General features: G+C 41.7%; 1 protein-coding gene across 4 annotated transcripts in view; it reads left to right on the top strand.

Moving 5' to 3' along the window:
- The first annotated feature begins 343 nt into the window (after positions 1 to 343).
- Positions 344 to 22,880, top strand: part of MATCAP2 (microtubule associated tyrosine carboxypeptidase 2) — a 41,965-nt gene continuing 19,428 nt past the window's right edge. Inside the window, exons 1-2 of one of the 4 annotated variants that reach the window (XM_062179020.1) lie at positions 344 to 389; positions 21,848 to 22,542. In XM_062179020.1, coding sequence (XP_062035004.1) covers positions 22,123 to 22,542 — 420 coding nt within the window. In that variant the 5' untranslated portion in view covers positions 344 to 389; positions 21,848 to 22,122. Of the gene's footprint in view, positions 390 to 12,539; positions 12,576 to 13,000; positions 13,225 to 21,847; positions 22,543 to 22,880 lie in introns of those variants that run through there. The other 3 variants (XM_062179021.1, XM_062179018.1, XM_062179019.1) reach the window with 3 other exon arrangements.

Raw genomic sequence — 22,880 nt, 5'->3', positions numbered from 1 at the left:
GGCCATCTTCTGCTGCTTTTCCCAGGCCACCAGCAGGGAGCTGGTTTGGAAGTGGAGAAGATTGGACATGAACCACTACCCATATGGGATGTTGGCATTGCAGAGAGGGGCTTTACCCACTATACCACATTGCCAGCTCCTAAGACCCTTTTATTTAAACAAAAGAAATAATCATATATTTTGAAGATTAAAATGGTGGAGGGCTATAAACAAAAATTTGAAAGCATTGACTTCAACAAGGACATGCCTAGTGCTATATATTACAATTAATTTTTCAAAACACATTCTCATTTAATTCATAAAGTATATAAAAACATAAATATTCATGTTTTTACAGGGAAAGAAAAGGACAAGACCTAACCAAAAGGCAGTGGCAAGAAGAATTAAAGGTAAGTTTCCTACCTCATTTTATCTAGCTGATGGTCTACTTCTTTAACACTTATAAAAAGTAAGAATCATCAAACAATGTTAGGTATATGTTATTGAAAAGGGCTATTTTCTTTGCTATTAATGAACATGTTTCAGAGAAAGGCATTTGACCTAGTAATTAAAATGTCAGGTTGGGACCCCCTTCCATATTGGAGTGCCTGGGTTTAAGTCCTGGCTCCAACTCCAGATTCCAGCTTCCTGCTAATGGGTACCCTGGGAGGCAGCAGTTGGTGGCTCAAGTAGTTGAGTCTGCCACCTGGATGGAGTTCCTGCTCCTGCCCTCAGCGTGATCCATCCTCAGCCATTGCAGGCTTCTGAGGGAGTGAACCTGCAGATCAGAGCTATCTCTCTCTCTGTCCCTCTCTCTGGCCCTCAAACAAATTAATTAATTAATAAACATTTTTAAAAAATAAAAAAAAATTGGGTTCCAGAGACAGAGAAAATATAGTGTGCTTTTAAACATATTGAATTATTTTTTTAAAGATTTATTTATTTACTTGAAAGTCAGAGTTACACAGAGAGAGGAGAGGCAGAAAGAGAGAGAGTCTTCCATCCGCTGGTTCACTCCCCAACTGGCCGCAACGGCCGGAGCTGCACCTCCGAAGCCAGGAGCCAGGAGCTTCTTCCTTGTCTCCCACACAGGTGCAGGGGCCCAAGGACTTGGGCTGTCTTCTATTGCTTTCCCAGGCCATAGTAGAGAGCTGGATTGGAAGTGGAGCAGCTGGGACTAGAACTGGCACTGCAGGTGGCAGCTTTACCTGCTATGCCACAGTGCCGGCCCCTTGAATTATGCAATAAATGATTCTCAGAATCCATACAACATTAATCTTTCTACATTCTTAAGTAGCTAACAAGAAAATGAATAAAGTCCTACAGTAAATCCTTTCATAAAGAAAAAGGATTGGCCGGTGCTGTGGCTCATTAGGCTAATCCTCCGCCTGCAACGCCAGCACCCCAGGTTCTAGTCCTGGTCGGGGCGCCAGATTCTGTCCTGGTTGCTCCTCTTCCAATCCAGCTCTTTGCTGTAGCCCGGGAGGGCAGTGGAGGATGGCCCAAGTGCTTGAGTGCCTGCACCCGCATGGGAAACCAGGAGAAGCACCTGGCTCCTGGCTTCAGATCGGTGTTGCGCGCCTGCTGTGGCGGCCATTTGGGGATTGAACCAACAGAAGGAAGACCTTTCTCTCTGTCTCTCTCTCTTTCACTGTCTAACTCTGCCTGTCCAAAAAAAAAAAAGGATTACTTTGTGTATTTATCACACTATAATTTATGAATTATTTATTTTTCCATACCTATATTCTTTAAAGCTTAATTTTTTAAAAAGATTAATTTAGAGGCCAGCGCTCTGGTACAGTGGGTTAACGCTCTGACGCTGGCATCCCATTAGGCACTGGTTCGAGACCCGGCTGCTCCATTTCCAATCCAGCTTTCTGCTGTGGCCTGGGAAAGCAGTAGAAGATGGCCCGAGTCCTTGGGTCCCTGCACCCACATGGGAGACTGGGAGGAAGCTCCTGGCTCCTGACTTTGGATCGCCACAGCTTCAGCTCTTGCTGCCAATTGGGGAGTGAACCATCTGATGGAAGACCTCTCTCTCTCTCTCTCTCTCTCTCTCTCTCTCTTTCTCTCTCTCTCTGTCTCTCCTCTCTCTGCTGTGTAACTCTGACTTTCAAATAAATAAATAAATCTTAAAAAAAAAAGATTAATTTATTTGAGAGGCAGAACTGCACACAGAGAGAAGGAGAGACAGAGAGAGAGGTCTTCACCCGCTGGTTCACTCCCTAAATGGCCGCAATGGCGGAGCTGGATGGATCTAAAGCCAGGAGCCAGGAGCTTCTTCTGGGTCTCCCATGTGGGTGCAGAGGCCCAAGCACTTGACCCATCTTCCACTGCTTTCACAGGCCATTAGCAGGGAGCTAGATCAGAAGTGGAGCAGGGGCTGGCACTGTGGCTTAGTGGATAAAGCTGCCACCTGCACTGCCTGCATCCCATAAGAGCGCTGGTTCAAGTCCCCACTGCTCCACTTCCAATCCAGCTGTCTGCTATGGCCTGGGAAAGCAGTAGAATATGGCCCAAATGCTTGGGCCCCTGCACCCACATGGGAGACCTGGAAGAAACTCCTGACTCCTAGCTTCAGATCAGCCCAGCTGCAGCCTTTGCAGCCAACTGGGGAGTGAACCAGTGGATCGAAGATATTTCTCTCTCTCTCTCTCTTTCTGCTTCTCCCCTTGCACCTCTGCCTCTGCCTCTCTAGAACTCTGCTTTTCAAATAAATAAGTCTCCTTTTTTTGCAAAAATAGCAACAGTCTTTCTTTTTTTTTTTAAATTTGAAAAGCAGGGAAACAGAGCTCTCATTCCCCAAATGCCCACAATGGCCAGGACTGGGCCAGGCTGAAGTTGGGAGGCACTGAAGCCAGGTTTTCTATGTGGGTGGCTGGGACCCAACTACATCAACCTTCACCTGCTGCCTCCTAGGGTCTGCACTGACAGGAAGCCAGAATCAGGAGCCATAACTGGTAATTGAACCCCAGTAAGTTTGAGATGGGATGTGGGCATCTTGACCACTAAGTCAAATACCTACCCTCAGCTTGTGTTTCTTAAACATCCAAGATAAAATGTCTAAATTTAATATAAGAGAATACCAGTTTCATTATACTCCATTATATCAGTTATAAACTTCATGACCTAGCATTTCAAAAATTTCTTCTCCCACACTTCTTCCAGACCATGGTTCATCTAATCTCTCATTAGTCTTTCCACGTGTTAGACTAGACATCTACTTTACACTTTCCATCTCCCTGCTTCTCAAGCCTGACAACCATCCAAGTTTCCTAACCCATTATCTACTCTAACTCAATACCAGAGTCTGTGTAATTTATAAAGAACAGAAATTTGTTTCTTATAGTTCTAGAGCTTGGGAAGTCCAAAACCAAGTGGCATCATCTGGTAAGGGCCTTCTTGTTGCATCATCCTATGGTGGAAGATGGAAGGACAAGTGTGTATGCACGAGAGAGTGAGTGGGAGAGGGGGGACAAACTTGCAGTTCAAACCCTTTTATAATGAACACTAGTCTATTCACAATGGTGGAGCCCCCATAACCCTGGTATATTAAACACCTTCCTTTAGGACTCACCTCACAATGCTGTTGTAGTGAGGATTAAATCCCCAACAGTGGTTTGGGGAGGACACATTAAAACCACAGCTCAAGTTTTCTAAGTCCCAGTCATGCCTGGCACTTAATAGGCCCTCAAGAAACGTTTGCTAATGGATTCTCAGGGACCGCAGACCTTGACCTTGACCTTGTTGTTCTTCCAACCCTCGAACTATACAGACCTCATCTTGTCTTCTACTAATCCACATGAGTCTGCCCATATCTGGACTTTGATCAGTACTTGGAAATGCTCCATCTCCAATATTTCAAACCCCCCAAACTGGCCTCCTGATTCTAATCTCAAATCTTTATCTCCTCCACTGCTGCCTACTCCTACTAAACCTGTACAGCCCAAATGCCACATCCTATTCCAAAGTTGACCTTTAGTCCATTCTCCTTTTCCAGCTTTTGGTCAAATGAAAAATATTATAATTCAGGCATGGTTGCCAGGATCCAATATTAAACCTGGCCTCCCATTCTACCCTTTTCTTTGAGGCCACATGTAAAGTAGTTCAATCTGTTCTGAAAAGGAGGCCAAGAGGAAAAGAGAGTTTTGTGGGTTTTTTGTTTTTTTGTTTTTTTTAAATTAGAAGCTGGCAGGAACTTACAAATCATGCAACCCAGCCAGTTAAAAAATCAGATGAGGAAACAAGATTGTGATTAGTCTAAGATTATCAGACCTGTCAGCGGCCCTTCCTGGGTCTCTTCCTCAAATACTGACTGCCCAGCTCCCTTTGTGCCTCATTCATTCCTTACTCAATGGGCCTCAAACTATTTCAACACCATTCCCATCCGCCTCTTGTCCTTCTTGCTGCATTTAACTTGCCAATCTCTAATCTTCTCTTTGTAGGATTGCTGAGCATTGCTAAAATAGACAAGAAATTAAACTAACTGCATTTCACATTTATCTCAATTTACCTGGACCTTGAATGCTGTGTGTAATCCTTTTATTCTTATTCATTTGATTCCATATCACATCCTCCATCACATTTCCCATCCCACCTCTTCACACCCTGCAAATGACCTTACCACACTTTCCTTCACGTTCAATACCAAGGAAAGCACTCTAAGAACAGAACTCAATCACTTGTTTTGCTCTGAACAAACTCTGTTGTTTGCCACCTACATGGTTTCCTCACTACCAGAATGCCCTGCTTGTCACTTTTGAGTATCTAAATATGAGTCCAGCTGAATATTTTGTCTGATTAGATTTCATACCTTGTCCACAGTGAGGTCATCTTCCTTTGTGTTCAATTTGCAGCACTTTATTTTGACATGATTTCAGACTTATGGAACAGTTGCAGAAGTTTATATACTTCTCCAAGAGAGAAAAAGTGAAACAAAAATTCCTGGACTCCATGAATCACCCAGATTTCTGGTATATTAATATTTACCACATTGACTTTTTTTTCTCTCTCTCACCACACATTCCATATATATATGATTATATTTACATGTATACACGCATGAAGTATTAGAGGTAAAAGTACATCATATCTGCAAGCTATCCATAACACAGTTTAGAAGAAAAGCCATTCACACATATACACATATATAATTGTAGTTATCCAGTCATATATATTACTGTCTTTCTGTGTAGGTAGATTATGGATAGATAGATGGGAACATACATAAAACCTTGCCTGGGCCTTTTCGTCTGCTCTACAACTAAATGATTGAGAATTGTAAATTCTACTGAAGAGTGTTCTTGTCTACCTACATCTTATCTCTGGGTTATCTCATAAGTCCCATTAAGTTAAAAATATTATCAATATACTAATGGCTCCCAAGTTTATTTCTCTAGCCTAGTATCTCTGCTGAGCTCTGAACTCTTATATCCAATGACCCATTTGCAATCTTGACTTGGATATCAACTGGTGTATTAAACATATATCCTATTTTCCCGCTAAGCCTCCCTCTTTAGTCTTCTCCATTTCAGCTGTCTACCCAGCTGCTCTAGCCAGAATCCTAGGACTCATATTCACTTCCTTCTTCCCTTCTTGCTATTCCTCCCATATATTCAACATTCTGATCAGCTCCAACTCGAAAATGTGTCCTTCTCTCCCTCGCTACAGCTTCTATCCCTCTCCAAGCCACCATCATCCCCTCTCTTGATGTGCTACTAGAGCCTCATATTTGGTTTCTGTGCTTCCACTCTTGACTGATTATACAGTATCCTCAGAGAAGACACTGCAAACTTAAAAATATAAATCACATTATGTCACCCCCTGTTTAGTCTCCCAGTGGCTCCTGACGCACTTAGAATGAAGTCCAAACTCCTTTTCCTAAACCCTGCCTTCCTCCCAGATCTTTCCTCTTACTCCTTCTCCCTGGCTCACTGGACTTCAGCCACACAGACCTTCATGTACCTGCAGGATTATGCCAAGGTCCTTCCTATCTCGGGTTTTGTCTTGGCAGCCCCTTTGGCATAGAATGGCTATCCTGCAGAACTTCCTATGACTCTCTTATTCTTCTTCCAAAGTCACTTCCTCAAATGGGCCTTTCTTGACTACAGTTGCTCTGTCACCATCTGGCATACTTCTTGATTTATGAAACTTTATAGCAAGTATCTAGCTCTGAAATTACGTCACATACGTTCCAAGAGAGCTGGGATTCTGAGTTACCAACCATAGCATCTCTGTTTTGAGTGCCTGAGCACTGACTGCCGTGCCTACATCATGTTTACATATGCATGTACATACCATCAGTAGGTTGATCCTGGGTGGGTGTCATGGCTGTTTCATCATTTTGCTTTGTATATTATAAAACTTCATAAATATGTACAGAAAGAGTAAATTAATGCACATCTTCATTTCTTCAAAATATAATTATGAATATAGAATCTCCTTGCTTCCCTAATAATTTACAAAAAACAGCTTATCAAGAAAAAAAAAAAACAGTTTCCCAGGACTTCTGTACTGTTCTGTTTTCAATGAGGTAAAAAGGCGGAGGCAGTTTCACAAAGCATTCTTTTATTTGACTTCCACTTAATGCTTGCCATTCTCCTGAACATAGGCACACTGAGAACATTCCATTATCTCGATACAGACATCCTGAAAGCATTCAAACATCACTGAGAATTTTAAAAATAACATTTTACCACCTATTCCCTGGCTAGATTTCTTTTTCTTTTCTCTTCTTGTCCTGTTGTTTTCTAAGTCCAGTCACATTACAGCTTGCCCTGAGGCTTCTCTTAATGCTTGTTAGAATCTGGGGTATTGCAACTAGACTTGCCCTGTTCTTTCATAAGAGCAGGCTGCAGGTTAATTTTCCTCAATTCATATATTTTCAACAACATATACTGTTATAAATTGCTTTCAATAGAACAAGAATAAAAGCCAAAAGTATTTTCTAGAAGCTTCTCACCTCTACCATTCTTTTTTTTTTTTTAAAGATTTATTTATTTATTTGAAAGAGTTACACAGAGAGAGGCGAGGCAGAGAGAGAGAGAGAGAGAGAGAGAGAGAGAGGTGGGGGAGGTCTTCCATCCACTGGTTCACTCCCCAGTTGGCTGCACAGGCTGGAGCTTCGCTGATCTGAAGCCAGGAGCCAGGAGCTTCCTCTGGGTCTCCCACGTGGGTGCAGGGGCCCAAGCACTTGGGCTATCTTCTACTGCTTTCCCAGGCCATAGCAGAGAGCTGGATTGGAAATGAAGCAGCCAGGACTTGAACCAGCGCCCACATGGGATGCCGGCAATGCAGGTGGCGGCTTTACACGCTACGCCACAGTGTCAGCCCGTCTACCATTGTTTTAAAAGTAAATAAATATTATTTGAATGTTCTAATTCACATTTAGTTACTAAGATGATTTATCCCTTCAGAAATTAAAAGTTTTCTTAGTTTCAGTTATGATGTGTCCTTGTTCTGCTCTCAAAAAGATGAACTTCCACAGTAGGAGGTGTGGTGTTATTCCACTTGGTCTCTCCGGTAGCAATGCTTTTCAGTTAGGGTGTCCAGTCTTCACCAAGCCTTCTCTTCCTCTTTCTTGGTCTTTATTTGTCCCCTCTCCCACCCAAAGCAAATGAGTCTTCTGAGTCTTTTATTTGGAGGATGTTGATTTTTTATTCTAAAAAGTAAACAGGGGCCGCTTGCAACGCTGGCTTCTCATATTGAAGTGCCTGTTGGAGTCCTGACTGCTCTGCTTCTCCTCCAGCTCCCCGATTTGGGGAGAAAACCAGCAGATGGATAATAGCGCGCTCTCTCTCTCTCCCTCTCTCCCTTGCTCCCTCTTCAAGTAAATAAACCATTAAAAAATTAAAACATAAAAAAGGAAAAAAAGTACTCTCTTATTACAGAGATGGTTTAACCAGCCATTTTAATACCAAAACTACAGCAACTAACTTTTGAATAGCAAGTAAAGTAAATATTTTTGTCAGCACACATATTGTCCATCCTACTAGGTAGCATGTAAAAGGAATATGTGGATTCATATGAATAATTAGTTACAGAAAAATTACTGATAAGAAATAAGTTCTTTGCCCATAGCACAAGAATTCCACAACATACAGAGCTATGGTTATGTCAAAATTTCCTATGATTTAGAAATTTTAAATTTATTTTCATTTTATTTGAAAGAGAGACAGAGACAGAGATCCTCCATCCACTGATTGACTCCCCAAATGTCCACAGCCGTTGATGCTGGGCCAGGTGAAAGCCAGGAGCCAGGAACTCAATCCAGGTCTCCCACTTGAGTGGCAGGAACCCAGGTCCCTGACCAACATTTACTGCTTCCTAGGGTGTGTGTCAGCAGGATGCTGGATCAGAAGTGAAGCTAGGACTCAAATTATGCTCTCCAATGTGGGATGTAGGTGTCTCTAGCTGTGTCTTAACCACTGAACCAAATGCCTGCAGCTCCCATAATTTTTCAATTTAAAATTGACTGGAAATCATCATTACAGATATTCAGAGGTTAAAATGATCCACAATACAGTGCAACTATAATACCTAAAATGACCATGAAAGGAAAGTGGGTATATTCAAACAAGATAATAATAATGGGGTTCTTGGTTATTATCAGAAAATTGGGCTTAGTCAAAAGAGGGAGAAGCATCCTTAAATGTAAATATAAATTATTAAAGTAAGCTTTATTAAGTCCTTAATTTTGCAATCAGCACTTTGAGGTTGGAGCAGTAACTGATAATCAAATCAACCATTTGTCTCAATAGGAATGGTTAATATAGAAACAGGTATAAAACAAAATTTCTTAGAATGATGGGATTGTTCATTGTTCTGGTGGACATTTAAAAACAATGCAGACTCAAAAGTGGCCCACTGGACAGCTGCAGATGCTGTACCCAGTGGAAATACTAAGCAGCATAACATGAATCAGTAATTAACTAAGCAGATGCACAGAGCTTGATGAGGACGAATAATTGCACAGACAGGAATAGTAAAAGGAGAGGATACAGCACTAGTTTTCTAAAAATAAACAGAAAAACTATATTTATGAAGTTGTTAGCAAGAGTGCTTCAATAGTACACAAATAGATGTTTTAAATATTTTGGTTACATTGATTTGTACCTTTATATGGTCTTTATCACTAAAGATATTTAGAAATCAAAATGGTCCATAGGAAAATATAGGTAGAGTGAACATATAAATTATAAAAGTAAAGGGTGAAATAATATTCTTGGTGGGCTATCTACAGGGGTATCAAATTTGATAACTTTTGTAATTCTTGAGTTTAATGAAATGCTGAAGAAGGAAGTATGCCTTTAGTGCACATCATTCTCTAACTTATATATTCATGTACATTTGTATTCCACTTAAGCTGCCACTTAGGATACCTCTATTCCAGCTCAGCATGCCTGGATTCAAGTCTTGCCTTTGCTTCTTTATTTTTTAAGAAAGAGTTATTCATTTTTATTGGAAAGGCAGGGTTACAGAGAGAGGGAGAGAGGTCTTCCATCTGCTGATACATTCCCCAAATGGTCACAACACCTGGGGCTTGTCCCAGCCAAAGCCAGGAGCCAGTATCCAGGAGCTTCATCCATGTCTCCTATGTGGGTCACAGGGGCCCAAGCACTTGGACCATCTGCTGCTTTCCCAGGGGCATTAGGAGGGCGCTGAATTAGAAGTGGTGCAGCTAAACTGGTGTCGAAAATGGGATGCAGGCATCATAGGCAGTGGCTTAACCCACTGTGCCTCAATGCCTGCCCCCTGCCTTTGCTTCTGATTCTAGCTTCCTGCTAATGCACACTATGGGAGGTAGTGGTGATAGCTCCAGTAGTTGGGTCACTATCACCCACATGGGAGACCCAGATTGAGTTTTGGGCCCCTGACTTTGGCCTGCCCCTGTCCCAGCTGTTGTGGGCTTTTGGAGACTAAGTGGAAGATTTCTGTCTGTGTCTCTCCTTATGCCTTTCAAATAAATAAAAATAATCAAAATTTTAAAATTATAAATAAGAAAAAAGTGTGTAGAAAATGGAATTCAAAGATAAATTTGTTTTGGAACCCATGCATTGAAAAGTCTTTAAAAAGTTCAAGGAAAATAGGTATTAAGAAATAACTATTCATGGATTTTTAAACCAAAATAAACTTGTTTTTTAATTCCATGACCTTTTAAATGTGCCTTCATATAAACACATATATATCTGTATACAAGAGGTGTGTGTGTGTGTATATATATGTATGTGTGTGTGCATACATACAAAATTTTCCCTGCTAGGCAATAAATTCCAAGAATACAGGTATCATGACTCTAAAAATACCAAGCACAATGGCTTGTATATAAATATGTGTGCAATGAATAATACATATCTAAAATATAGTGAAAACATATAAACATATATATAACGAAAGTGGACAATATGTGTGTTAGTAAAAGCATTCAGAGTAAACTTTGTACAGACACTGAACTTATGAGTTGGTCACATTATTTAGGAAGCTTTCTTTTTTGAGAAATAGCTCTCAAACTGCAGGGACTGTAAAAAGTAGGAATTTAAGGGGGAATAGAAGCATTTATGGCAAACTTGGAAGCAGGTTTCTGTAATTAGATATATAAGGAAACCTACAGAACAGTTCATATGCAGCCTTTTTCCTCAGGACATATGTTGCAAGAATAACTGCTCTTATAAATGCAAAGAATTCATTGCTCATCTCTAGAGCAAATGCTCTGCTCAAATATTTGTTCTTCAACCACAGTCCCAATGTGCTGTCATTCTGTTTTCATTGAGTTATAATTAAAATGCATGCACTTTCTGATGTCTGCTGCACACATATTCACTGAGCTGCCTACTATGTGCCATCTCCATGCTTGATGTTGGGAACCTAGAAGTGAACAAATAAAAGAATCACTGTACTTGTGGAGACAGACAGTAATCAAGACATCAGTAAATGTATAATGGATAATATTAAGTGCTATGTGGAAAAATTAAGCAGAGAAGGAGGGTAGGAAATGTGAGACAGGAGTAAAAATTAAAATTTTTATTTTCATCTTATTTGAAAAGCAGAGAGACAGAGACAAAAAGACAGCTATCTTCCACTCACTGGTTCACTCTCCAGATGCCCACATCAGCCAACGCTGGAGCAAGCAGAAACCAAGAGCCCAGAACTCAGTCTGGATCTCCCATGGGTAGCAAGGACCCAAGTACTTGGGCCGTCGTGTGCTGCCTCTCAGGGTGCATAGTATCAGGAAGCTGGATCAGAAGTGGATCCAGCTAATGGCCTGGGAAAAGCAATGGAAGATGGCCTGAGTGTTTGGACCCCTGCCACCCATGTGGGAGACCCGGATGAAGCTCCTGGCTCCTGAATTCAGCCTGGCCCAGCCCTGGCCATTGTGGTCATCTGGGGGAGCAAACCAGCATATGGAAGGGTTCTCTCTCTCTCTCTCTCTCTCTCTCTGTGTGTGTGTGTGTGTGTGTGTTTCCCCTTTAACTCTTTCAAGTAATCTTTAAAAAACAAAAAAAGAAATGGAACCAGGATTCAAACTCAGACACTCGCAACATGGGATGCAGGTGTCCCAAGCGGAATCTTAACTGCTGCACTAAATACCTGCCCCAGGAGTAGAATTTTAAATATAATGGCCAGAAAAAAGCTTCACTAAGAGTCGGTGTTCAAATCAGGTCCTGAAGAAAGTGTAAGAGCTAGTCCTGTGGGTATCTGAGGAAGAACATTCTAGACCGGGAAAATCCCACCTTGAGATGAAACAGTGCCCAGCATAGTTGAGGAGAATCAAAGAAGCCAGCCTCTAAGAGGTGGGGCTGGAGATGAGATCAAAGACATGGCCAGTGGTTAGGTCACAAAGGACTTCACAGGTAAGGAAGGAAGCCACTGAAGGGCTTTCAGAAGACGACTGACGTGATCTTAACAGGGTCGCTCTGGCCACTGAGTTTTGAGGAGAGAGGAAGGTGATGGTGGAAATAGGGAGACCATCTTGGAGGCTCCCGCTATAATCCAGACAGGAGATGGTGTGGCTCAAGCCAGAGTGGTAGCAAGTGGCTAGAGTCCAGATTCTTTGTGAAGATGGTGTTCACGGGCTTTTCTGACAGAATCAGATATGCGCTTACCCACTATTTGTGATAGGTAAATTCCCACTGTTCTAAGTGATGATAAAATACACAGTTTTTCACAAGTCATTCTGAGCGTGATGCTCCTGACATCCAACTGTCTGTTTCATTCCTGAGTTTGAAACCCACTCTAATTATTGCCCTGTCCTTCCTCGGCCTCGAGGAGGGGTAAAGAGAAAATGTGGCTGTGTGGTCTGTCAGTGCCAGCACCGTGCTGTGGGCTCCCCCTAGACTGCACGATCCGATGGCCTCAAAGCCTGGCTCAGAGTCTTACATCTATTAGGCTCTGAAAAAGCTGGCATAGCCTGGTATAGTCTCCAATTTCCCACGATTATTGCAAAAGATTACATCTCACGTTTGTGAAAAAAAACTGAAAAATAACATTCAGACCCTAGTAGTTGCACAATCACGAATTAAAATGTTTTAGTATTAAGAGCAGCATGCTGGGGTATTGACTGGTAAACGTCTCTGAGCCTCCTACACTTCAGGCACTTGGTAAGTTAAGGGAAAGATGGAGCAAGGGCTGTCACACCACCCGCCCGCCCGCCTTCCTATCAGTAAGAGGCCCCTATCTGTCTATCAGGCCCCCTAACTTCCTATCTATCAAGTTAAGCCTCCTTGAATGGCGGCCAAGGCTTTTGGATAATGAGTGAAAACGCGTGTGCCGTGGCCCGAGACCCACGCCTGTCGCTGGCCGCCCAGAAGTCCCTACGGGACTCACCTGCGCTGTGCACGCCGGGAGTCACCGTTGGACCCTGGCTCCGTCTGGGAGCCCGGCCTGCGCCCCGCGAGCGCCCCAAGCGGCGCGCAGCCTCAGTGAAGAGAAACGCTCTGGGTCGGCGCGGAGCGTTTCCTAGCAACGGGGGGAGCGGCCACGTCACGGCGGCCGGTTCTGAGCCCGGCCACCGCGGTAGAGCCCCTGTGTGCACCTTCCAGCCCCTGTGGGTGGGAGGAGCGCTGCTCGCAGCGTGTGTCCGGCGTCCTCGTGCGCTCCAGCCTTGTCCCGCCCCTGGTCGCCGAGATCACTCTCCCGCAGCGTCCCGGCCACTGAGGCCCCGGCCCGAGGCTAGAGGCTGCGCGGCGGCCCCTTGGCCGGCGTCCCCTGCGCCCGGCAGGACGATGCTGGAGTCCATTCGCGTGACGGGTGAGTGCGGGGGCTGGCGGGGCGGGCCCCCTGGAGCCCCGAGGCGGGGAAACGGTGGGCTGTGGACTCGCGTGCGGCGCGGGAGCGGTGCGGGGCGCGCGGGCAGCGGGAGGAGAGGAAGGGCCGCTTTTGTCGCTGGTTGTCAGCGAGTGCACGCGGGGAGCAAATGACAGGGGACGGAGTGCTGATCCCGCACATGTGCGGGCTAGATGGCGAAGCATAGTAGGTGTGCGGTTGGGCATTCTGATTTTCTAGAACGCTCAGAGCGCAGCCAAAGGACGCACCTCCGTACTGCAGTGTTTGCCGGTGTATCGTTAGGTGTATGTTTTAATTTGAGTTGTTTTCAATTAATAGGTCAGTTTATAGTGCCGATTAGATGTGGGTGGTTCAGCCCCAGATCTGAAAGAAGTTTACTTGCCTTTTTTATTTATGAATAATCACGTATATTAGCCATTTTTTTAAAAAAAATCTTACCTAATACTAGAGTAATTTCCTAGTATATCTTTCAGCATGCATGAAAACATTTCTACCAGAAGGGGTTCATGGTGGTTCACTGTCATGACAAAGAACAACCTAGGAAAGGGAGATACCAAAATAAGGCCGGAATTCTTTAAGGCATTGTAGTACCTATTAGACCTTTTTTTTTTTTTTTCTGTGAGTTTTTTAATTGAAGAACTAAATTCCATTCCAGTGAAAATATTTATGATCTTAATCCTGTTCACTATTTTATTTCACATTTGGTACCCTCCCCCAACTTCCCATAGTAGTGGCAACCAGACATGTCCAGATATTCCCTGGTGGGTGCCAAGATCCTCCTCAGACTTTGAGAACCACCGTCTTGGAGAAAAATACAGTTAAATGTTAGCACTGCGCAGGTTATTTGATTTAAAATTCACATCTATCAAAAATCATTTCTCCCATAGCAGAGCAATCATTGTCTAGACAGTATAAGATTGAGATAATATTAGTATGAGAAAGGGGACATTCTGATCAACTGGTCAGCAACACACAGTGCTCTTGCATTATTTCGGTAAGCAGAGTTGGAAATTTGAGGAGAGGTGTTTTATAAAATAGAAGACCCACTCCTCTTGCCTCAGTTCCCTCCCATAATTGGGTGGCAGTACAATTATCGGTATAACTTGGTGTGTTGCACACCCTGAGACAGACAATTTGGCAGTGAATATCTATAGTACATTAAATTCAGGTACCGTTTGAGACCATTCAAGCCTCACATTTATGGTCCCTTTAAAGATAACTGACCAGGTCATCTTTCAAAATAGTTTCCCCATTTCTTTCGTATAGTACTTGACTAATTGCCCATGTTCTGGTAGGCAGAAGAACTTGATTGTTTTCAGTAAGAGTTCATTTTTCTCAGTTTGTAGAACAAACTGTTTTAGATTCATGCAATCTCTCCCTTTATAATACTTTATTACTTTTTGCTTATTAAGCATGATTTAAGGTAATCTCAATATAACTTCCTGGTGGGAATGCTGATTGTAGGAATAAAATAGCATAAGATACATACGCTAAATATGCTGCTTAAAAACATAATCAAATCAGAAAATCATAGCCTTTCAAAAGATAGTTTATTGAAGCCACTAAAATGTCTACCCTAAAATGCAGAATTAATTACTCTATAGACATATTAAGTTTACCTTAGAAATCCAAATTTAATGATTCCAAATATTTTCCCTTTCATATTATTCCTTGAGGTGTTTCTAAAGGAGCTGAATATAGCATGAAACATGACAATGACAATGGTAGTTAATAAAGCTACCCGTAATGGGCCAGCACTGTTCTCAACACTTCACGTACATTAACTTTTAAAATCCTCTCGTCAATGCTATGAGATGTGTATTATTATCATTACCCCATTTTACAGATAAGAAAAGTATAGCAGGGAGAAGTTAATTATCTGGGTCAAGGTCACAGCTTCTAATAAATGGAGTCAAGATTCAGACCAGAGACTCTGTTCCAAAGCCCCTGTTCTCAGCTGCTAGGAGAACCAGCCCATTGTTACAATGACTGCACCCTGTGATTAGGGCCACAAAATCCAATGTCAAGATCTTATTTAATGTCAGTATTACATTATCTAATAGTCTTTTCAATGTAAGTTTTTATCACAGACACATGTGTAAATAATTTTTGTCATTGAAAACCATAGGCAAAAATTCAGGTAAAACCATTGTACTTGAATATAAATTTGTTGTTTGCCAAATAGAAAAGAAGATAGCTGACACATTCACATTGCTGTCAGAAACCGTACAATTCAAGCCTATGTTAATGCATGATCCACTGGCTTTATTTTATTTGTAGGATAAAAAATGATTAATGAGTCATCTGGAAATGAATCACCTTTGTAACAAGGATAATTTTTTTAAATATTGGAAACAAAATTCTTCCTAAGGTCAATGTTAGGCCATACAGGGTGCATACACTCAGGCACATAGCTCCTGTTTATCCTGCAGCAGTAGGCACCTCCCATTAAACCTCACTAATTATTTCTTTTTTTATATACTTTCCTGGGATGATATTTTTCCTCAACCTGCAGGCAACCAAATCTTCTATCTTTTCTCTTCCCTTGGCCATCCCTCTGACCACCCTTTCATAAGCTGGGTGGTAAGTAGCAGCAACCAACACAGAGGTACATGGTAATAGAAGACCATCATACAACATCATACAACAAAATTGTGAGCATGACAGGTGCTTTGAAAAAGAGGTGAAAGCTGTTAGGAGGGTCTAAAACGAAGAGGTCAGACTTCCTGCCAAGTGCTGTTTAATTGTAGGATAGACAGGTATTGACCTAACAGGGGGATCGAAGCTCTCACAGAATAGATAGGTATTAACCTAACGGAGGGGAATAGAAGCTCTCTGTAGACTCAGAGGGCAGTGTATGTGGAGGAGCCCGATCTGGACTGGAGAGACAATAGAGGGATTGACAAAGGAGGGGAGGCTGGACTGGAGAGATTAAAGGGAACTTTGTAGGAGATGAAACTGCTGAGGTAGAAGCCTCCAACATTGTGGCACAGAGATTTAAAGCCCCAGCCCAAAGGGACAGCATCCCATATGGTCGCTGGTTCTATTCCCAGTTACTCCTCTTCTGATCCAGCTCTCTGCTATGGCCTGGGAAAGCAGTAGAAGATGGCCCAGGTGCTTGAGCCCCTACACCCAGGTGGGAGACCCGGAAGAAGCTCCTGGCTCCTGACTTTGGATCAGTTCAGCTCCGGCAGTTGTGGCCAATTAGAGAGTGAACTAGTGGATTGAAGACCTCTTTCTCTGTGTCTACCTCTCTCTGTAACTCTTTCAAATAAATTTTTAAAAAATCTTTTTTTAAAAAAGAAGAAAACCGTGGGGAAGTTTGTTTTCTGGCACATATACTGGCATTTTAGTTGATGCATATAAAATAGTCACTCTTACTGTGACCATCATCATCAAGGGGATCAGAATACCCTACATATTTCTAAAAAAGAAAATAGTTTCTGACCCAAAACAAAAGTGTCACATAATAAGAATGTAATTAATAGAGGAACACTGAAGCACTCCCAACTGCGGCTGCGAAATTTGTTGTTTAAGATTTTATTTATTTATTTGAGAGGTAGAGTTAGTTACAGACAGAGAGAGGGAGAGAGAAAGAGGAAGGTCTTCCATCCACTGGTTCACTCCCTAAATGGCTGCAACAGCCTGAGCTCCGTCGATCCAAAGCCAGGAGCCAGCAGCTTCCTCCTGGTCTCCCATGTGGGTACAGGGGCTCAAGTACTTGGGCCATCTTCTACTGCTTTCCCAGGCCACGAGCAGGGCTGGATCAGAAGAGGAGCACTCAGGATACGAACTGGTGCCCATATGGGATGCTGGCACCACAAATGGAGACAGCCTACTGTGCCACAGTGCTGTCCCCTAACTGTGAAATTTTTTAAGAATCCTGGCCGGCGCCGCGGCTCACTAGGCTAATCCTCCGCCTGTGGCGCCGGCACCTCGGGTTCTAGTCTCAGTCAGGGTTCCGGATTCTGTCCCGGTTGCTCCTCTTCCAGTCCAGCTCTCTGCTATGGCCCTGGAAGGCAGTGGAGGATGGCCCAAGTGCTTGGGCCCTGCACCCGCATGGAAGACCAGGAGGAAGCACCTGGCTCCTGGCTTAGGATCAGCGCAGCTCCAGCCGTAGCGGCCATTTGGGGGGTGAACCAACAGAGGGAAGACCTTTCTCTCTGTCTCCCTCTCTTTTTCTCACTATCTAACTCTGCCTGTCAAAAAAATAAATAAATAAATAAAAGAATCCTAAAATATTAGTCAGATTTCTTAGTTCCTCAATAATACTGATGATTTCTTTTTCTTCTTTTCTTTTTCATTCCTTCCTTTCTTCCTTCCTCCCTCCCTCCCTCCCTCCCTTCCTTCCTTCTTGTTTGTTTATCTGAAAGTCAAAGTTAGAGAGAGAGAGAGAACTTCCAAACACTGATTCACTTACCAAATGGCCACAGTGACTAGGGCTGAGCCAGGCCAAAGCCAGGAACTTCCTCTGGGTCTCCCCCATGGGTGGCAAGGGCCCAGGCTCTTGGTCTGTATTCCATCGCTTTTCCCAGGCCATTAGGGATGGGAAGTAGAGCAGCCAGGACACCAGTCTGCACCCATGTGGGATGCTGGTGTCACAGGCAGCAACTTTACCCATTATGCCACAACATGGGACCCTTTTCTCTTTTTCTTAACAGTTGATTAACTATTATTGAATTTAGAGTTATTTTAGTTATTTGATTGTTATGATGTAAATTAATTAGGCAGAAAATGTTTCTAAAGTTTTTGATTTTTTATATAATATGTTAACAAAACTAAGGTGTAGCTTACATACAGCAAAGTATATGGGTTTGAAATTAATTTGTATATGTATAACATTGCCCAAAAGGAGACATACAATGTTCCCAGCATCTGGTAGGCTCCCTGGTATCCCCTCCCATATGATGTCCCTTCCCTCAAAGGTAACCAATTCACTGTTGTGATTTTGAATACCATGAATTGATTTTGCTGTTTCTGAGCTACATGTAAATGAAATTATACAGTATATATTCTTTTCATCTGGTTTTATTTGTTCAGCATTATCTGAGATTCAACCTTGTTTGTTACTTGTAACATCACTCGTTTTTTACATTGCAGTGTAGTATTTTGTTGTATGAATGTACATTATTTATTCATTCTTTCCATTATTATTTAATTTGTTTTAAGTGATGAAACACTTTATAAAAGAAATTAAAGTGCTTATCTTAACTTGGGGATTGTTTTGTTCTTCTTTTGTTTGTAAGCAAGCAACCTATTGCTTTGTGATGTAAAATAATTCAAGGTTCTCAGGTTCTCTAAGTATTAGCAAATCACCTGGATTTGTGAAACATTAAGTTCAGGGAGCAGTGTTCCTCTTCTCCCTCGTTATTTGGGATAGGAATGGGAGGCACTGATGGGTTTAGTGATTAGGGTAACATTACAGAGAGGTCATTGAAAGAGCTGGGAATGGAAGCCAGGAATCCTAGTATCCTCTTCTCCTGTTCTAGATACATATTAAGCTTTCATTGTGTTGGTAACTTCAGTATATTCACCTACTTGAATTTACTGGGTATCAATCTTGCTATTTATCCTTTTTTTTTCTCAGTATATGTTTATTCTTTTTTCCTCAGTGTATGTAATCAGGTTGCAATGAATGATTTTCTTCCATCAACAGATTCTTTTCATTCACTCACTGTGAGATTGCTGATAGCTACAGTGTTACATAATACAGTAATATCTTTAATATAAGAAATTATGATTTTTAATTACCTTATTACATTTTGGTGGAAAAGTGAGTCACACTTCCTCCAAAGAAGTATGTTTATGCTTTTACAAGTTTTAATTTTCCAGAAAAAAAAGTCAGGGAATTTATTAGATTGTTTAGACAACTGACAATTTTATCAACTTTTTATTGTCTTCTTATGCATGTCCAAAAGTCATTTTTCACAAAATAAACAGTAGTATTCAAAATTACATAATCAAAGCTTTAGATTTTCTTTTACTTTTTCACACAGCTGAAATGCACTCAGTGTAACTCAGAGATGAATTTGTATCCATCCTTCTTGAAGGACCACTTGTCCTGCTTTGAACTTCATGAGATATCCAGCATTTGGCAGGATTGGCATTTGTTAAAAAAGGTACCCTTGACACTCCTGATCTCCCCAGCAGCACATGGAGCTTCAGTAGGACGGATACTAAACCTCGCAGGAGATAATTAACAAGTGCACTGAAATGCTGCAGCTCCCGGGGAGAGGAGTTCTGTCAGGCACACACTGTCACCCTGCCCCCCTCCACACCGCACAGTGGCACAGTGTTTTGGCAGGTGGTTTGGGACTTTGTTTTGTTTGTTTTGGTTTTTTGTTTTTCTTTTCTTTTTTTTTTTTTAATTTTACTATCCTGAAGAGTATGGGTTGTTTGCATGGGACAAAATAATAAATTTGAGGCCGGCGCCGCGGCTCACTAGGCTAATCCTCCGCCTTGCGGCGCCGGCACACCGGGTTCTAGTCCCGGTTGGGGCACCGATCCTGTCCCGGTTGCCCCTCTTCCAGGCCAGCTCTCTGCGTGGCCAGGGAGTGCAGTGGAGGATGGCCCAAGTGTTTGGGCTCTGCACCCCATGGGAGACCAGGAGAAGCACCTGGCTCCTGCCTTCGGATCAGCGCGGTGCGCCGGCCGCAGCGGCCATTGGAGGGTGAACCAACGGCAAAGGAAGACCTTTCTCTCTGTCTCTCTCTCTCACTATCCACTCTGCCTGTCAAAAATAATAATAATAATAATAAATTTGGAGGTCACTGATGCTTTATGACAAAATAAAATAACTCATAGAGTTCTTTGGTCACAAAGCTGCTAAATCTTCAGAACCAAGAAAGCATTTTTACATTGCGTATTTGTTTTGTTTGTAAAAATCAGCACAACATGCATGTATGAGTCATCAAAATAGGAATTCTTAGTTTCACCCATTGCTTGCTTTCATTTGGTGTACCTCTTTCCCTTTTCATTAATAAAGATGGTCACATGTGAGAAACCTGAGTCCCTCCCTTTACCTTTCTGACTGCACCCAGTCCTTACCCTACTTCTCTATGCTATGACAGACTTATCTTTATCTCTCTTCCCTGTCAGTGTCCATTTCAGTCTTCCTTTCATTGTCACCTAAACCTGTATCTTTTTAGGGAAACTGACATTGTTCTTGGGCTGCACTTGTGTCCTGGTGTTCCTTAGCTCCTTTGCCTAGCCTGTCCAGTTTGGACTATCATTTGACAATGATCTAGACTATCATTTGACAGCAGTCAAGTCAAACTGCTGTGAAACTGGGCCCTACTAGCCTGTGATGACAGTTTGTTTTTTTTTTTTTTTTTTTGGCCTGGTATTTTTGACTGATTAAGTCTTTGACATTTATAAAACAGCTTCTTTTTTAACAATCTACCTTCAGCAGGACCCTGTGCAATCTAGCTCCTGCCTGTAAATTTGTACATATAATAGATAAATAGCTCCCCTGGGTTCATACTTTCATGTTATCTTTTAGCCATCAGAATTCAAATTTCATATGCTGGCCTAGAAAATTTAGGTAAAAGGATTTTAAGTACCTTACATATTTGGATTATTACCCACTTTTGACCTACTACTGTTTGTTTGCCCTAAACCCTATGACCACTGGGCTTTAAAATGAATGTTTAGAACGGAATCACCACTGTTCTATTCACTGTTCTATTTACTGAGCTGTTGACATGTTGGGATAAGTATTTATTGTAGGAGACTGTCCTGTGCGCTAAAGAATGTTTAGCATCATCCCTTGCCTTTCCCCACTGCATGCCAGTCACTCCTCTGTAGTTGTGACAGTCAGAATGTCTCCAGACATTGCCAGATGTCCTCTGGAGGCTAACATCACCGTCACTTGGGAACTGCTGGTTTAGGTCTTTCTACTTTATATTTCTGCAGCGATCTCCTCATAGGAATATAAATGATTCCGGAACTGCAAGTAACCTGTTTATCAAGAGTGGTTGGAAAATGACATATTTAGGGTTTTTATTCATTCATTTATTTATTCAATAAATATTGTTAACAGGACTTGAGCTGGAGTCTTGTTCAGATAAGCTAGAGTTTAGACAAATTCATATACTTTGTCACTTAGAAATGATTTTTGAGGTAAATAAGGCATTGCTGTCCTTGTTTTACTGATGGATCCCTTTATATATAGTTGTAAATTTCAAGATCATATTGGCTTTTGAAAGTACCTTGAGTTTTACTTTAATATTAATAATGCCATTGAAAGTATATCCTTTCTGTGAAATCTACACTCTGATAAATTGAGTATTGAGATTATTTATATGTATTACATCATATCAATTTTAGATTTTGATCATCTGAATGATTTGAAGCTGAGATTTTTATAGATAATGTAACATATATACACTCAGAGAAGAGAAATGATAGTAGCTGGCATGACCAAAGTTTAGTAATATGTCCTTTTGATCTTTCAAATGTCTTTTGTAATAATTGTTACAAAATTATAAAGTTTATAGACCCTTCAGCTTACTTTTTATATGATAAGCAATTTGCTTCATCTGTTATCTTTGTTATTCTTTTGTTTTGATTTTATTTATTAACACAGAAAAACTTCACTGGCCTGAGCAAGAACTTGCCAAGAAGTCTGTTCTAAATGCAGAAGAATCCTTGATCATTGACAGCAAAAGAAGCCTTTCACATTTGTCCTCTGGAATTCTAAAGGATATTTTCACAACTGGAACCAGTAGCTATAATGTCCTACTGCAGAGCAAGGAGGAGAAAAAGCATCATTCACAAAAACAGTCATCCTCCACCTACTCCAAAAGATGTAGAAAGCCCAGCAAATCTCCTAGCTCTTCTCGTAGTAAAGATCCTCGTAGGATGAAAACCCCCGTGCCTGTGATGAGCAGTGGTACTTGGTACTGCCTAGAGAGGCAGCCTGCTGTTTTTGTCACTAGTTCAGTGTCAAGTCCTGTTAAGTTTATGCATGATATCTCTGTTACAGGGAGCAGCATAGTACTGCCACCTAAGCCAAAAAGCAAAGTCAAGAGGCACTATTTCTCTACTCTTCCAAAGCCAAAGCAGCAGCCTCAGCTGTCTAGAAGCTTTGAAAAAGGCGATGATTTCTCTGGGAAGAAATTTTGTATATTGACTGCTATAAAGCCCACCAACTTAGAAAAAGAAAAACTCAGATTCTTCAGGTCTGACTATACCTACAATCCTCAATTTGAATACGCTAATCCTGCTCTATCAAGTGTGTTAGCTAAGCACAGCAATGCATCAGATCGATTCCTTAAGCAGGTAAGATGCCACTTTAGTAATGGTATTTCATTTTTATGTAGCTGAAACAATGACCTGTGATCTTATAAACAAAAAGCAAAAACAAAGAAATTCCAATTATTTGTATATAGATCTATGATAAGTCAGGTGAGCAGTATCCCTGTATATAAACTACTATTTAAATATAAAGTAATATCAATAATATTCTAAAATAGGAAAAAGCTTCAGATTGTGGTTCCAGACTTTCATTTAGGAGTTAACAAATTTGTGGCTTATTAGCCAGCACACAAACAAATGTTGGTGAGCCCAGGCTGTGTTTTTGCTTTCTAATTGATTTTTTTACTGCCTTGGAGCCAGCA

Source organism: Lepus europaeus, chromosome 20, assembly GCF_033115175.1.
Source record: "Lepus europaeus isolate LE1 chromosome 20, mLepTim1.pri, whole genome shotgun sequence".
Lineage (NCBI taxonomy): Eukaryota > Metazoa > Chordata > Mammalia > Lagomorpha > Leporidae > Lepus > Lepus europaeus.
The sequence above is the reverse complement of the archived record's forward strand: the minus strand, read 5'-3'. Positions and strand labels throughout refer to the sequence as shown.